We start from the raw sequence: 17,376 nt of genomic DNA, 5'->3' as shown, positions 1-17,376 counted from the left end.
CGCATCTGCTGCCTGTGCCTGCAGCCTGCGCCAGACAGTTTACGCGTGACAGCCGGAGAGCGCAGCCCGGGGCGGGGCGAGCGGAGGCGGGGCGGGGCGAGCGGAGGCGGGGCGGGTCGATCACAATGCTGGGATCTTCAGAGCAAGATTGGCTTAGGGCAGAGCGCATTGCTGGGCTAGATCCCGGGATCTAGGACTGCTGGGCAGCCACAACGTCGGCCCCAGTCCTCAAAGACGAGTGATGAGTTCCCCATTCTCAGGGTGAGTCATTTGCGCGTAAGGAGCTGGGCTTGAGGGAAGAGGCAACATTCAGCCAGGATCCCGGCTTCGCTCACCTTCAGGACCCCTCTTCAGAGCTGCCCTGCTGCAGCCTTAGTTTCCCCACTAAGGTGCGCTGGGGAAGGCCGAGGCTCCTCCTGCCGCCCGCTTTCTTTCGGACGAAGGAAGAGCGCCCAGACTTGGCCCCTTTGGGAATGCAGGCTGCAGCGCCTACGGTAATTGTAGGAGGAGGACGCAGCCCGGGAGATCCGTCCACAAATGCATCTTCCTGCAGGCCTGTACCCGCACAGGATGCAGCTTCCGTCCCTGCCCGTGTTCCCGCTATGACTCATCTACGCTGGACGGGAAGGTGGAGGGCCAGGAGATGGAGGGCCCAGTGTCCTGGTAGGGCCTCAGAGCCACGCAGGACAGCATGACCTCCTCTTCGCTGGTCCTTTCACCTGTTGTGTTAACTGTCTCTAGAAATGGAATGACCTAAAATGTCACAGGGATCCAGAGAAAGGACACAGATTGTGGCCTCCTTTGGGCTGGTGGGGGTTCAGAGCCCCAACAGGAGCTCCCAGGCAGGGCTAGGCTGATGGGGTGGTCTGCTGCTATGGCCTATTTCTGGGACTCCATCGGCTGGTTCCCAGCTCTTTCTAGTGGGGCAGAGACCCCAGTGCCCCAATCCAGCGGGCCCAGGGGCAGGCAGCAGGCGTCTTGGTGTTAAGCTCTGGCCTCTGCATTCCCACCTCCTCCTCCCTACCCCAGTGCAGCTGCCAGCTGGATCTTCTGTGGTACTGCACACCTTGTTTTGCCCGGGAACTTGCAAATGGCCTCAAGCCCAGACCTCATGGGCTTTCATTTAAGTCCCAGTTTTCCCTAACTTCCTCCTCTCACCTGGATTGTTTCCCCCTCATCACCACCACACAGTTTATCTTTGAGTGTGAACTCCTGATCTTCCTCAGGATCATCTTTCTGATCTCTGACCAGCCAAACCTGCCCACCCCTCAAAGTATAGCTAAAATTCCACTCCCTCCCCAAGCTGCATAACCCCTTATGTGTTCTAGTACTCTCAGTTTGATGCTATCTGAGTGGAGTCTTCTCAACAGAAGTTTAAATAAGTTAGTTTAAATAAATTTAACAGTTTATATATGTTAGTCCCTTTTTAATGAGAACGGGCAGGGCCTGTAATCCCAGCATTCACTTGAGTGTGGGAGTTTAAGACTAGACTGGACAACACAGGGAGGCTATCTCAAAATAAAAGTGGAAACAAATGAGGAAGCAAATCCTTTGCCAGGCCATGTATCCCAGTTTATGAATTGAAAAATGTCTCTTCCCTGATAACTCCCCTTCCTGTGCCTTGTGTCTCTTACTAGATGGTTACTCAAAACTTCTAAATCTTTTGAAATTGTGCTGGGGAAAACTCAAATGTTTGGATAAAATGGAAGTATACTAGAGGCTGGGGCTGGGGCTCAGTGGTAGAGCACTGGCCTAGCATGTGTGCAAGGTGCTGGGTTCAATCCTCAGCATCACATACAAATAAATAAATAAAATAAAGGTATTGTGGGGCTGGGGTTATGGCTCAGTGGTACAGTGCTCACCTGTCATGCATGGGGCACTGGGTTTGATCCTCAGTACCACATAAATATAAAATAAAGATATTGTGTCCACTTTAAAAAAACTAAAAAATAAATATTTAAAAAATAAAATAAAGGTATTATGTCCAACTACAAGTAAAAAAAATTTTAAATGGAAATATAACAAATATTTTTGTACTCTTTATAAATACAAAATCACTTTTTTAGTGTACAATAAAAATATACTATACACAATTTGGTTTAGGTTCAGATTAGCACAAATTGATGTGATAGAAAATAGAAAAAAGAAAATCAACTTTTTTGTGTTTGTTGTGTATGAGTTGAGTAAACTCAGGCAGAAGTCTTTGGACTTCTCTGGAGATGCAGTTTCCTCATGTTGGATTTGGAACTAGGGATAATAAATATACCTCCCATCTACTTTACAAGATTATGGAGAAGATCAAATGTGAAATGGAATTAAAATTTACTTTTAAGTATGTGTTTAAGAAACAACCCTCAGTACATTTCCTGATGAAAATTACTTTTTTAATATTTATTTTTTAGTTTTAGGTGGACATAATATCTTTTATTTTTTATTTTTGTGTGGTGCTGAGAATTGAACCCAGTGCCTTGCGCATGCTAGGCGAGCGCGCTACCACTTGAGCCACATCCCCAGCCCCGAAAATTACTTTTAAATATTTTAAATTTTGTTCAACGTGCTGAATGACCATTAAAAAAAAAAAAATCAAGTAGGGGCTGCGGTTGTAGCTCAATGATAGAGCACTTACTTAGCATGTGTGAGGGACTGGTTTCCATCCTCAGTACCACATAAAATTTTTTTTTAAGTATTTTTAAAAATCAAGCAATTCTGGGGCTGGAGTTGTAGCTCAGAGGTAGAGCACTCGCCTAGCATGAGTGAGGCACTGGGTTCGAGCCTCAGCACCACATAAAGTAAAATAAAGACATTGTGTCCACCTATAACTAAAAAATAAATATTAAAAAAAAATCAAGCAATTCTGAATCTTTGCCAGTTTGTGAAGAAAGGGGAAAGAAAGGTGTGGGGTCAGAAAAATCCCAAGCAAGCAACTCAAAGGCTGAGGCAGGAGGATTGTGAGTTCAAAACCAGCCTCAGCAAAAGTGAGGCACTAAGCAACTAAGTGAGACCCTGTCTCTAAATAAAATACAAAATAGGGCTGGGGATGTGGCTCAGTGGTCAAGTGCTCCTGAGTTCAATCCCCCCACTGCCAAAAAAGAAGAAAGTCCCAAGCAAGTACCCTAGCATAACCCATAAGGGGAGACAAGTGTCAAGTAGAATTGTGCACACAAGCCATCATCTCAGCCACTCTGACCATCATTCTCATGGGTAAAATATGAATACTAACAGTAATAACAACTGACAATTACTGGGTATTCTCTGTGGGCCACATACGATGTATGATTTCAAGCATATTAAACACATATATCAAGCCACTTAATCCCCACTATGATAGTCCTCATGGGAGGGAGGGACTATCAGTGTCTATTTTGTGAGTAAGGAAACTGAAACACAGAGAAATTTTATTATTTACCTAGGACAGCCCTGTAGCAAGTGGGGAAGCCCAGGACCAATCCCAAACAATCAGACTCTGTGCTCTTAAATGTGCAAGCCATCTAACTCCCTATGGGGTTATTGTGAAGATTATATGAAATGATGTACATAAAGCACTCAGAGTAGTCCCAAGTGCACAGCACTATGATTAGCACTTCATTGGAAGGTATAAGTGTGGTGAGGCCTGTGGGTCTAAAGCCCTGGCACGAAGGAGATCCTCTAGAATTGGTTCCCTTCCCCATAGACATCATCAGAAAACAGAACATGTTCCATGGTCCAAGCAGATGTGGAAATGCTCCTATATGAATGTTTATCCTGAGGGTAAGAGATTGGCCCAACCTATTGAATATACCTTTCCTACAGACAACCTTATGTTACTACTCTCAGTTTCTGTTTTTCTTAATGCTTTCTTTGTATTGTCTTTATGGTCTTCTAGAGAAAAAGTAAGGGTTCCTTGGGTTGGGAGAAGCCAGAGCCTAATGTCTCAGAAGATAGAACTGGCATGAAATGTTGCCAGTATGTATTAAGTTCTCTAAAGTCCTTTCACCTTAGTTCACTGTGGCAAGGCATACCTGCAAAGCCAGGGACTAGTAAGATGTCTTTCCATGGCTGCCTCTTCTTGGGTCTCAACCCTGTTTGACTATCCGGGTTCACCCCATTCACACATCTGCCCATACATACATATTCCCATAATCTGTATTCCACTCTCACATATGAATACAATTACTCCTTCACAGCCACAGTCACTTGCCCAAACCAGGCATACCTCTGTGGCAAGGACCATCTACACACAACGCAAAACACATAGTTACCTTTCTTTACTCTCCTAGAGCCCATGTGAAAAAAGGGGAACGAAAGGTTTGGGGTCAGGTAAAGAGTTCCTAGGTGTTGAACACTGGACTAGGTACTCAGGCATCATTTGGCCACAAAATTGCACACCCACATCTGTTTTCCAGTACATAAGAACTTCACATGTATGTTTTTGCATGCCCCTTATTTGTATAACTACTTGTAATGTTCCAATGACATGACCCTTAAATTCATTCTTTATATTCGAACCCCTCACATTACCTGGGTATGTTTAGAATAGCCTCTGTTTTGCTTTCTCCATTTTCTGTTTGGTTGCTCTAGCACCCTAAAGGCAGACTTAACCTAAAGGTGACAGGGTTATGAGGTTTGTGAAACAGCACAATTTTGAAGACAGATCCAACGGATTATTACATTTCTGTTCAAAACCGACTTTGGGGCTGGGGTTGTGGCTCAGTGGTAGTGTGCTCGCCTGGCATGTATGAAGCACTGGGTTCAATTCTCACCACCACATAAAAATAAAGACAATAAAGTCCATCAACAACTAAAAAAAAAAAAAAAAAAACCCACCGACTTTATGTGACTTTTCTCTTGTAGGGAAAGCACTCAATTTCTCTAAGAATGGGTAGGAGAAGGTGAGGTGGGGCAGGTGAGCAGGAGTGACTTTAGTAGGTCAGGTTGCTCAGTTGCTCAAAGACTGTGGACTGCATATAGACTTTCCCTGATCAGGAAGCAAACAAAGAATAGCGTGACTCCACTCACTCAGCCCTAAGTCCAGCCACTGCTGAGCCAGGAGCACCCAGGAGTACCCAGGGATGTCACCTGAGTCTGGCATCCTCTTGGGCACAACTGTATGGCAATGGCCTGGATTTTTAGGTCCAGCTCTCCCTTTTTGGTTCATTCCAACCTCCTACCTCTTCCCCAGGGCCCTGTTCTTTCTCTTTCAAAGCCAACCCTCAAGCAAAGATGTGAAATTTCTTGGAGGATACCAGAGGGAAAACTTCAAAATTCAAGAGCACTGCTGAATTTCCAGGACACTGAAAAGAGCAAATTGGGCTGGGAAGGGCAATCCAGGATGTGTTCAGAAGGTAACAAACAGAAGGCCCATGCCCATACCAGGTGGAGAGGGCAATCACTTTCTGGAGCAGCCAGGGGAGGCAGCCATCCTCACCATTCCTGCAGACCTCAGGCTTCCTCCACAGTGGCTATGGGCATCTGGAGGCAGTTGAACGGCAGAGGGCATGGGCTGACTGGTATAGTTACCTGAGCCATCTCTGTGAGGGATCTGGGGATAAAAATTTCAATGACCCCTATTTCTAAAGGGAATAGGCCTTAGTTTCATGACTGCTGAAAGAACAAGCCATCTTCAATACCTGGGAGGCTGGAAGCAGGAGGGAGCTACCAAAGGAGGGTGCCAGAAAGCATCCAAACCAAGAATAAGCACTTTATCAACTCCCAACCTATCCCCAAGAAATCTGAAAATGAGTACATTCTCCTACATAAAAGCAAGATCAGAGATTCATCTTGCTGGAGACAATCAGGAAGGAGAAGATGTTAAAGAGATAGGAACTTTATTGAAATATTCTCCCTGGTAAAGTCAGAATCTAAAGGTCACTGGAAAGGGTCAGCCCCTATTCCTCCACAAATATTCACAGGGACCCCTCTTGGGGAATCTCTGGGTCCCAAGTTTCCCCAGTTCCCAGCCCCATCATCTTTAAGAGTCAGAATCCTCCACGGAGCTGGGCAAAGAATGGGCACTTAGAACCTGTGTTGATTGATCAACAGGCCTGTGGGCAGTCAAGGAAAGGTAAGGCAGACAGCGAGGAGAGGAACAGAATGGAGAGAAAGAAGAAAAAAGAAAAGGAAAATAGATGGAGAAAAGAAAAATCCAAAAGTGGGAGGACACACTGATAATATAGCCCCCCCAAAATACTAATACTACATGAACTGATTAGCTTCATCCCCCCCTGCTTCCCAAAATTATGGTGACATCACAGCTAAAAAAAGGCCCATATAGTCCTGAACTTTTTATTTCCCTGACTGCATTAAGAAAAAAAACAGATTCACCAAAAGCAACCAACAGAGATGAGCAGTGTGAAAGAGACAGGCAGGAGGGATAGTCTTCCAAGAGGATAAGTGGTTTGGAAGTGAGGCCAAGGGGTTGGGGTTGTTCATTTGGGGGAGAAGAAAAGTCCAAGGACAGATTGCAACTCATCTGCCCCAGCTACCAGGCTTCATGGGTGTCCCTTACAGAACTCGCTTTTCTTTTCCAGTTGGCTTGCTCCTTGAAACAGTGTCCTGGTGGGTTTGGAGGCTCTGGCTGTCCGTGAGAGGATCTGGGTCCTCCATAAAGTCCAAAGCAGCAGCCTCTCTTGCAGCAGGCATGGGACTGCTCCGAATTCTGAGCAATACTAAATCAAATTGGGGTTCTTTCTGGACCCCATCTGATCACCAATCTACTTACATTTCCTAATCAACCTTTTTCTCAAAATTTCCTTCTGATCCAGATGACTACTCAGTGCTGGTGGGTCCTGACCCAGGACAGGATTAAGGACCCAAGGATAGCTTGCTCCCAAGAGGAGTGGCCAGATGTGTCCATCAAAAGGAGCCCTTCAAGGCAGGCCTGGGCTATCCCTGTATGCACACATCTCACAGTACATGCTCCTTTTCAAAGGGCACTTATCCATTGGGTCTCTGTGCCCCTCCGAGGGGACAGTGCTTGCCGGCCATGCAGGACTCTCATGATGAGTTCTTTCTCTGTGGCCTCAGGTTTGTCATCTTCCTGACCTCTCTTGGATGATGTACACACATATCCACACTCACTGGTGTTTGAAAGCCCTGGATGTCCTGTGGTACAGTCCACAGCTATCCATGTCAAGGACAGGTGGACGCTAAACCCTAAGCTTCAGTTGCCACTGATGCCAGATGGCTGGTGCTGGTTCTCATCGTAGGAAGTTTCTCTGGTTTAAGTGTTGGTATATCAGGGAATGGAGAAGAAAAGAAAGGAAAAGCCATAGTAATGGGAAAACTGAAGAAACAACTTTTCTGCCAAGTGCTTCCACAGAGAAATTGTGGAACAGCCTCTTCCTAAATTTGGGAGAGGCTGACTGCCCAGCAAAGTCCCTAAGGACAAGGAACAAAGTCTCCATTGTCCACTCTGAAACCCAACACCTTTGGGATCTGAGTTTTCCAAGACATGCAATAGACAAAGACACACTGCAAACCAATTAACCCTCTGAGCCCTTCCAGTACCCTCACTTAAGTTACATCCAAGAGGGAACAGCCTGAGGCCACCACCCACTCACCACCTCTTGGGGCCAGTGATGGGTCTGATCTCCCCAGCTGGGACATCACAGAAATGGCATTTGGGAGGCAGATCCTCACCCTGACCTAGGCACTCTTGTTCTCTCTCAGTGTTATGGAGAAACAGTGAAGAGGTACTTGGGACAGGCTCAAAATTCAGGTAAATTTAGATCCAAGAGGCTATCTGCCTTTGAAAGTCAGCCCAAGCTTGGGAGAGAGTAGAGGAGGTTTGGGGAACAAACAGAAGACCGTGTGTGGAAGGAGCCAACATGGACCTGAGAGCCCTCTTCACTCAGGCTGTGTTTAGCTTATTTGACCCTCATTTAGTATACACTAGAATTTAGCTGCTCTCTGTCCCTTCAAGACAGGACCCAGGAAAAGCAAGTAGAGCCTGATTTGCCCCAATCAGGCCTCCTAACTGAAGCAACAAGAAAAGCACACTATAATTCACAGTTTCCGCTCTCCTTCCTAGACCCACACACCTTCACCTACCACAGGCCTCAACAAAACTCCCAAATCTCCAGTGTGTACTGATTCTCACCAGTGTGGCTCAAAGGGTTAATAAACCAGGACTTCTCAGACAGGACACAAGCTCATTCACCAACAGGGACCTGAGAAGAGCTACACACTATCTAGTGCTTCTTGTAGCGATTCTTTGGGGTTTCACTACACCCTGTTTTGTCACAGTTGAGAGCACCTGGATTCTTCCCCAACCCGAGGCTACCCAGGAGGCTGGGAAGCTCCTGGGTGATGGCCCGCTCTATCTTCTCCAGAAAGCAACCTCCCATGTAGGAGCACTGCTGAGAAAGGAGTTTGAAATTGGAAATGGGGTTGATGCCAAAGAAGTCCTTGTAGGCCTCTCGGTTGGGAAGGTCAAACTTGCTAACATTGGTCTTTGCCAGGATGGTCTTAAAGATGTAGAATTTATCAGGATCTTCCACAATGTCCTTAAAGACCAGTTCTCCATCACTGAAGAAGGTCATTTTGTCCTTGTAAGTCTGCAGATAGCGGTCAACCAAGAGGGCATGAATGCGGACCCGAATGGCATGTTGGCGGATGAAAGCAATCTTGTTCTCCAACCTGTTTTCAATCACCTGGTTCAGGTCTTCTAGAAGGGAGATCTCTTCTTTGAGGAACAGTTCCCAGTGAGTGTCAGGTTTATAGTCTTGTGGCCAGAAGGAGCTGACATAAACCCTTGGAGGCTCTGTGACATTTATGAGAGGGGCCAAGCTCCAGAAGAGGGCCCCATACACTCGCATGAGCATCTGTGTGGCCAGGTTGTCAGCCTTGTTCAGGATGATCCTTATCTGAGACTCACGTCCCTTCAGCTGGCGAAAGAGCATCTCCAGCTCCAGACCCACATCCAGCTTGGTGGGGTCAAAGACAACAAAGATGAGGTCGGCTCTATCGATGAACCACTGGCACACATCGTTGAAGGGGTATCCTTGAGGAGACAGAGTGAGAAGTCAAGCTGGTGGAGCTCATGCAAAGCCCCGCATACCTCCCTTCAGAACCAAATCATTCTGTGGGCTGAAAGTTCATGCTCTAGGGATTTTCTGAGTTTCTAAAGACTACTAAAGAATTAATTGCATATCTCCTGCTCTTTGTCAATCTCTAACCAAGAACAGCCTGATCCTTCCTTTCATCTACAGTGGAATCCAAGTCTCTAAGGAATTAAAATACTTGTTCAAAGTGGAGATTTTCCAACTGTCTAAAAAAATCTAGGGCAATGGAAAAACTGTTAAGGAAGTCAGGGAATTGGAAGAACGTGATAGAGGATGCAAGATTTAGGAGAAAGAAATAAGGATCCAGTGTTAAGACTGACAGAATTTGGGCTTTGCCACTGGACAGCTGGATAGCAAATGCTCCTAAGCTCTAGCTCCTTACCTACAATACAAGAAAAGCAGTAACTTCAAAACTGATGAGAAGATTATTATATTGTGATGAACAGGAAAGCACAGAATCAAAGCTGCCAGTCATATAGTGGTGCCCAATATATTTTAACTCCTTTTGCTTCTTATTTCCTCGATTTTCTTATTTACAAAATGAGATGAGGAATACCTATCTTGAAAACACTGCATTTTTAAAATTTTTATTAGTTATTGATGGACCTTTACTCATTTATTTGTTTATATGTGGTGCTGAGAATCTAACCCAGTGCCTCACACATGCTAGGCAAGCGTGCTACCCCTGAGCCACAACCCCAGCCCTGCATTTTTTTTTTTTTACAATGACCAACCAATAATGCATAAAATTATCCAGTGTATAATTGGATATACATTGGGGGTACAATAAGGTTAATTGACTTTTATAATTGTGAGTGATAATATCATCACCAATAAAACAGGATCTAGTTATAACCCAAATGATGGTCATAACCATAAACTTAAATCAGGCATCTGGTCACATGTTTCTACAACTGCCCTGTTTAGGACTCATCAATGCAGATAGGCCAGTGTCACGACAGTACATAGTAGCCTATGCCATGGCCTCAGGCTTGCCAGGCCCAAAGTGGTGTTCCCCTGACACCTGAAGGCAAGCAGGATCCTAGAAAGTCTGATAAAAGCTTAAACAGAAGCAGAACTGAGTACACAGAAACTGGGAGTTAGGAAGACTCGAACGTCAGGTGCAACCCAGAGCAAGCCCAGGAGCCCCAGGCCCAGTTTAGCCAGAAATTAAATATACCTGACTGGGATCTGATTAGTCCAGGCCCTTGACTACCCAGGACAGACTGGGCCTCCCAAAGACGAGTCAGTCATGGCATAGATCTCTTGGAGCTCTTGCAGAGAAAACTAGTTCTCCTTCTGGGAAAATAATGACCATCTTCAAACCAAATCAGTCCTTGGGGAGGTAGGAAGATGAGGCACTCCAAAACCCAGTGGCACCCCAGTGACAAGGAGAAGAAGGTGGAGGTAAAAAACGCATCTCCTGGTCTTTGGCAACACTGGCCAAACTTCCTTCTCAAGTAATTTTCTAAAATAGAGCTCTTGCTATTCAAAAATGGGTGCTAAATTACCTCTTTCTTGTTGTTTGCGATTCTCAATGATGCCTGGTGTATCCACAAAAGTGACCCGCTCCAGAAGTTTGTGAGGAACCTCAATACCAATCAGCTTCTCCAGAAAATTCTGGCCAAACTTTTCGAGGGGCGAGAAGGACCGGGAACTGTCAGCAGCCATGACAATGCCCTCGATGGTTTTCAGCTTGGGCCCGTGCATCAGTACCGTGAACTCGGATGTGGTGGGCTCAGCACCTACATGCAGGGTGAGATTGCAGGAAAACAGTCATCTCTGAGAAACAGATGGCTGCAAAGAAGGTGAATGAGCAAGACTTTTCAGGGAGGGTTTGCCACAAGGGCAGGACATGTTTGCCAAGCTACTTGTTTCTTTCTTTCTTTCTTTCCTAATGGCATTAGCACATTTACATTGTAGTGCAACCATCACCACCATTTCCAGAACTTTTTCAATATTCCCAAATGGAAACTCTGTGTCTATTAAACAGTAACTCCCTTTTCTCCTTCCTCACAACTCCTAGCAACCACTATTCTACTTTCTCTACAAATTTTCCTACTGTTGGTACCTCATATGAGTGGAATCATACAATATTTGACCTTTGGTTTCTTGTTTCTCTCACTTAGCATATTACTTTCAAGCTTCATCAAGGTTAGAGCATCTGTCAGATGTATCTGATACATTCTCATAGCACAATCATCCCTTTCCAAGGCCAAGTGACATTCCATTATATGAACAAACCACATTTTGACTGTCCATTTACCCATCAGTGGACTTGTGGATTATTTCCACTTTTTGGCTACTTTAAATAATGCTGCTATGAACACTGGTGTAGCTACCAGTTTCCTGTATGTATTTTTAATTATTATTGAAGACTATATAAATGTTTTAATCTTTCATAGTACTTTTACATACGACATTCAAATACTAACAACCACATAAAAAAAAAAATCTCTTACCTGTATAGAGCTGGTAGCGAGTATTTTCTAACCCAAGAAGGTAATTTATCATGGTGGATTTACCAACGCTCCATGGTCCCAGGAACAGCACCATTGGCTTGGAAGTGATCTCCCCATCTGTAGACAACAGGGATGAGAAATGGAAGTGAAAGAACAATCGCTCTTACTGTAGGGGTGACACTGTTCTCTAAAGCACTCTGCATCCCTGACCATCATCCAACTGAACTGAGGGATTCTGTGTGCACTGGTTCTGTGCAGCCATCAGTGGCACTTCTCTTGCTCTGTAAATGCAAGAGATTAATAACTTCTTATTTAAAAGAAGTTATTGTGTTGACCTTGCCCAGATCCTTGGCATATCTGCCCACACCAGAAGGAGGAGCTAAGTGAATTCCACAAGCACTGGTTTAGTGCTTACTCTGGGAGAACAGTTCATAAAAAAGGAAGGAAAGAGCTTCTACAAGGAGAGAAGTTACAACTGTAACCCAAATTGATAACAGAGAAAGAAAGGACATGGAAGAAACTTATACAATCTGGGACCATCTGAATTCTGGACCTGCCTTGTCCCCAGCTCTACAGTTTTCTTCATTGGCTCCCCAAATCCTCACCTTAGGCTTAACTCAACCCTGGGCTCTAGGGCCAGTCTCTACTATTAGTGTCCAAATTCCATTACAGATTTGCCTTTGTCCAAGACCAAACACTGAACAGGGTTAGGGTTCTAGGGCCCTGTGTACAAGGACCTTCTAGAGTCCATGCTAGGGAGCATAAAAAGCAAAGATGGTGTAGCTCAGGGTAGAGCACTTGCCTATCCTGTGTGAGGACCTGAGTTCCATCCCCAGTACCACACACACAAAAAAAAGCAGGACAGGGAGGGGAGGGTGAGAGGCTTTTGACATGAGATGCAGTCAGTCCCACTGCTGATTTGCAGGCCTCCTCAGTACCTCTCTCAGTTTTTCTCTGAATAATCAGTCCTACATAATTAAGTCTCCAGATGTCTCTGTCTCCCTGAGCTTGCATAGAATACTAAAATCCTCCTTTTTATTTCTTTCATTTATTCTTATATTTTTATTTAAGTCCTTGGCTCAAAAATCAGAAGTATAAAAAGATACACAATGAAAAAAACCTCCATCCCTATCCCCAATCTCCCTGGGCCACAACACCATCTCTAATAGGTAACCACTGCTCAATGTCTTTTTTTTTTTTTTTGGAGACAGGGGTCTCAGTATATTGCTCAGGCTGGTCTCAAACTCTTAGTAGCTGGAACTACAGACATGTGCCACTGTGTCTGATGCCACTGCTAATTTCTAACATATTTTTTTCCGCTATCTCAATGCATATATAGCAGTGTTTATCTATATCATGTTCCCCTCTGTCTTTTTACAGTACTTCCTCTTCTGCACCTGGATGTTTTATGCACTGGTTTTCTTTCTCTGGAGTGAAGCTAAGTCCTAGAAGATTATGTCTTATGAATGCAGGCACATATACATTGCCTGGAAGGGATACCATGGTCATACCCCTTCCCTCCCTGCCTGTAAATACACAGAGGTCCCCATCTGGCTGGGGTAGGCAGGGAGGTGACAGGTATTCCCAGTTATAGCCATAGAGACTTCACAAAAGTCTCTTTACCCAGGCCCTGAGGTGGAGGTGGGGGTGGCGGTGAGGGAGGCCAAGGCGGGCCCTGCAGATCTGCAGGTTCTGAGACAGACCCCAGACAAGGTTCTGCTGTTCCTACTCTCAACAGCAGGGGGGCATCACGGGCATGTGTGGGAGAGACCAGCAAAGAGTACCAGAGACAGGAGGTCATGCAGGAAACTGGCGAGGGACTTGGGGAGAAGAGCCAAGTTCAGAAAGTGAGACCAGGAGCCAGCAACATACGCCCTCCCTCCAGAGCACCATTCCTGGGACAACCGGCAGCCTCCTGGCCTCTGCTGCTTTCAAGATTGGGGTTTCCTGGGAGTGCCACACCATTCTTGGTGTCAAGGCTGGAGAGAAGGTAAGTGTGGAGGACAGAGCAGAGCCACTAGGAGACTGTAACCTCACACCAAGGTCTCTATGTTCTCTGTGAAAGAGAAGAGCACTACTTAGGATTGTGAGAAGAAGTATGGGAAGCTATAGAACAGGGTTTCCCCTGGGAGAAGATACAGAGTCTCCATCCTAATCCCATGTGTGTGACCCAGGAAACACAGTGGTTCCTAGGCATTGGGTTCCTCTTCTGTAAAACAATAATATACACCCGATAATACCCTATCTACTATATAGCTATTTGAGAGAATCAAGTGAGATAACACAGGAAGACATTTGCAATATCACAATTAAAACAGCAATAGGGCTGGGGTGTAGCTTAGTGGTAGAGCACTTGTCTACTATGCTCAGGGCCCTGGGTTCCATCACCAGCACCACAAAGATGAGTAACACTAAAAATGGCATGGCTGCGGGGGAATAAGTGCGCTCATCTACTGTTCTTTACCAATTGGTATAGTCAAAGGAAATTTGGCAACAAGTATCAAAATGTTTAATTCAGTATTGCACTTTTTAAAAAAACATCTTACGAGTACACTTACATAAAATACGATTATGGTAATGCCTGGAACATTTTTTAAAATGGAAAATGAAGAGCACCCCATGTCCATCAGGAGGATACTGGTTATACAAAACATGAGAGGACCAAGAAAGGACCAAGCAGGCACCAGAAAGAAGAGGGATCTACACACACACACACGGCACAATACACCCCATTTGTGTAAAAAGAAAGACAGACTTCTCTATGCTCATGTTTGCAGAGGAAATGTCTGGAAGCATTCATGAGAGACTACAACAGGGCATCTTTGGGAATGGAACTGGAGGAGTGAGAGATCAAGAAAGGAAGTGTTTCCCGCCCCCCCCCCCCGCAATTTATACTATTATGCACTATTTAAAAACAATTTTTTATAAGAAATAGGCCTCATTTTTATTATTTTCACCAGTCCAACACAAGCCACCTGGTAAGAATGACAGGTAGGAAGGGAGGTATACAGGCCAATCAGAGGACTCAGACATGATCCACAAGTGAATTGGAAGCCCTGGAGGGCTCATGAACACAGGAGCAATAGAAGCTCCCTGACCAGGCATCACCGTCCCAGAAATCAAAATCTGTGCTACTGAGACATAAATGCTTAACAATGAAATGCTATCTATCAATGCTTTGTACACTATCTATCACTCCTCCTGGACATGGGTGCTTCACAGGACTAAGGTCCCTGTCTTGCCCAATTCTCAGGAGAGCTCAGCCCCTGGTGTACTTGAACATAGCACGTATGGAACTTGTGAAATGTGTAGGCACTGGCATAGTCAGGATGGTTCAGAGGTGTGGCCCCCACTCTGGGCCATGCTGTACCTGTGATCTCATGCTGCCGAAGCTCATTGTATTTGTAAGACTGCTCCAGGGGCTTGATGGATGAATGGTAGATCTTTCGAAGCCGCTGCAGCACCGCTGGGGGCAAAGAGGGGTAAGAGGAGACTATCAGGCTAGGTGGACTCTAGGCAGCTCCTTCACTGTGGGGTGACCTCATACCCTAGGCAGTTCTGTCTGGTGGGGAGCACGGTCATTGGCAACCCAAGAGAGTGTGTGATATGCTCACTTTTGTGGAGGGAACTAGTCCACATCCCAATGTCTGAAGGCAAAAGCATTCTCCTACTTACCCAGCAAAGCCTCCTGAGTTCTTTTTTTAAACTTAACTTTTTTCTCCCTCCTACCTCAACAGTGTATCTGGAAACACTAGCTCAGCCTACAGCCCAACTGAAGGTCCTCTCCTTGAAAAATGAGAATTCCATTTATTTTATATCTCTGCTGCCTGCCTCTGCTTGTGCTGCCCTAGACCCAGAGGTCAAAGAGGCCAGGTGCCCAGCAGGCCCGCAGCACAGCTACCCAAGCCCTTGCCTACCGCACCCCCAGTGCCCCTGGTTGGACCCAGTCATCCCTAGGTGTCTTCCTGGGAGAGTGAGCTCAGAAACCAAGAAACAAGCTAGAGAGGCTCTGGCCCTCACTCTGCTCCTCTCTGGCTGTGCACCAAGAACAAATTGCTGCCTTGCTCTGACCTTGGCTAGCTCATCAGTTAAGATGGGACAAGCCCTACTGAAATTCTCAGGTTATTATGATGATGAAATGAAACACTGGATTGGAAAGAGCCTTGTAAACTAAAAGTCAAAACAAATGAGTTGAGTTCTTATTAACTATCCTCTCTGCCAGAGCACAGACGTGGGCATATTCTATGGAGGCGGCCCTGGGATTTGCCGTTGGCCCTTGTGGTAGTTGTTCAGCTTGGATTGCCTCCCTACCAACCTGGAGGCTCCGGTGTTGGTTCTGCTCATGGAGATGCCTCACATAGCACCGCCCCCCCTTCCCAGGTTTCTTCTCTTCCTTGTGGTCCCTTCTGGCTTCAGAGTGACAGCCGTGAGGCTCTATTGCTCCCAGACTCTGCCTGGCTGCTGGCCACAGGGCTGGTCTGTCTCCCTCTCTTCTCTGGTTACCTGAGTAATCATCAGCTGGCTTGTCCTCATTCAGCATCAGGGTGGTCTCGATGTGGGAGCGGTCCCTCATTGGGGCTTCTTCACTCACATCCTCCGTTTCTTCTGAGGGAAGAAGCAGACAACAGGGTCAGGGTAAAGTAGGCCAGCTGAGCTCTAAGCTCCAGAGAGAGGGACCAGGGCTGGGCCTCAAACAGGTGCTGAACAAGTTGCCAGGTTGAACTGAACTGAGTTCTGCCTTTAGGATAGAATTAGAAAATCCAAATTTAAATTCGAAGTATTGAGATCCATTTTATTTACTGAACACCTATTACATGCCCAGCACCTAGTGTCATGCTGGGAATGCAGTGGTGCCCACGGGGAGCTTTCCCACAGTCTAGTGGGAGATAAATGATGAATAGTCTTTAAAATATGTAATAATTAAGAACAGTAAGGAAGCTATGAGATGAAGAATCCTGGCAGCTAAGGGCCTAGGGCTGTGCCTACAGCCTTAGCAGGGAGTCAGAGGAGTCTCCCTTGAGGTCTGCAGCTAAGAAGGGGTTAATTAGTAAAGAGAGAGGAGTTTCTATGAAGGACCATATAGGAATTGTTTAGCAAGATGCAGAGAAGCAGCAGTCTATAGCCGGTCACAGAGAAGGGGAACTGGGTGCTGGGGAGCTGAAGAGGTCCACAGGGGCCTTAAAGGCCACCATGGGGGTTTGCATTTCATTCAAGGCAGCGGGAGCCATTCAGACAACTGACAGAACAAATGAGTTATCAGGATCACACTGGCAGGAGAATGGGTAGAAGCCACTGCCATGTCTGGTGTGTGTGTGTGTGTGTGTGTGTGTGTGTGTGTGTGTGTGTGTGTTTAGGGTCCAGGTCCCTCTGGACCCTAAGCAAAAAACAGATGGCCATGCCCACCACCAGCTAGCTCCAGGGCACAGGCTGCTCACCTCCCTAGGCCTCTAAGGTCACAACCTTTTTAGCCAGGCCACCTGCTCAGAGGGTCTCAGATTAGGAGCAGGTAGACTTGGATCTGTGGGGCAGAGGGAGACCAGTATCCATATGCGTCATGCAGTATCTAAGTTCAAACCCATGCGTCTCCAGAAGGGAAGACAGGGAATAGGGAGGTGCTTACTGCTTGCAGGCCCACCACTTACAGAGAATATAAGCACTTGACAGAGTATATACATTAAGTTCTGCAAGGAAACCTGTGTGAAGCTGTCTGGGAAAGTGAACCTGACCCCAACCTCCACCCCGAAAGCCCAGCTTCTGTTCTACTCGCGGTCATGGGGAATGAGGACTGAGGATCCTGAGGGTCCTAGCATCACTGCCCAATAGCTTCGTCCCTGCCCTATGCCCTCCCTTCCTATTCCTTAGTCCTTTGAGGG

General features: G+C 46.0%; 1 protein-coding gene across 4 annotated transcripts in view; it reads right to left on the bottom strand.

The window, feature by feature from the left end:
* Positions 1-5,787: 5,787 nt before the first annotated feature.
* The window catches only part of Srl (sarcalumenin), a 51,082-nt gene continuing 39,493 nt past the window's right edge, over positions 5,788-17,376 (bottom strand). For all 4 annotated transcript variants that reach the window (XM_048789232.1, XM_048789231.1, XM_015490799.2 and 1 more), the window contains 5 exons: positions 16,007-16,108; positions 14,874-14,969; positions 11,504-11,620; positions 10,553-10,786; positions 5,788-8,980 (listed from right to left, as the gene is read on the bottom strand). In XM_048789232.1, the coding sequence (XP_048645189.1) occupies positions 8,169-8,980; positions 10,553-10,786; positions 11,504-11,620; positions 14,874-14,969; positions 16,007-16,076 (1,329 nt within the window). In that variant the 5' untranslated portion in view covers positions 16,077-16,108 and the 3' untranslated portion in view covers positions 5,788-8,168. The remainder of the gene's footprint in view (positions 8,981-10,552; positions 10,787-11,503; positions 11,621-14,873; positions 14,970-16,006; positions 16,109-17,376) is intronic.

This window comes from Marmota marmota, unplaced genomic scaffold (assembly GCF_001458135.2).
Source record: "Marmota marmota marmota unplaced genomic scaffold, marMar, whole genome shotgun sequence".
Classification (NCBI taxonomy): Eukaryota; Metazoa; Chordata; class Mammalia; order Rodentia; family Sciuridae; genus Marmota; species Marmota marmota.
The sequence above is the reverse complement of the archived record's forward strand: the minus strand, read 5'-3'. Positions and strand labels throughout refer to the sequence as shown.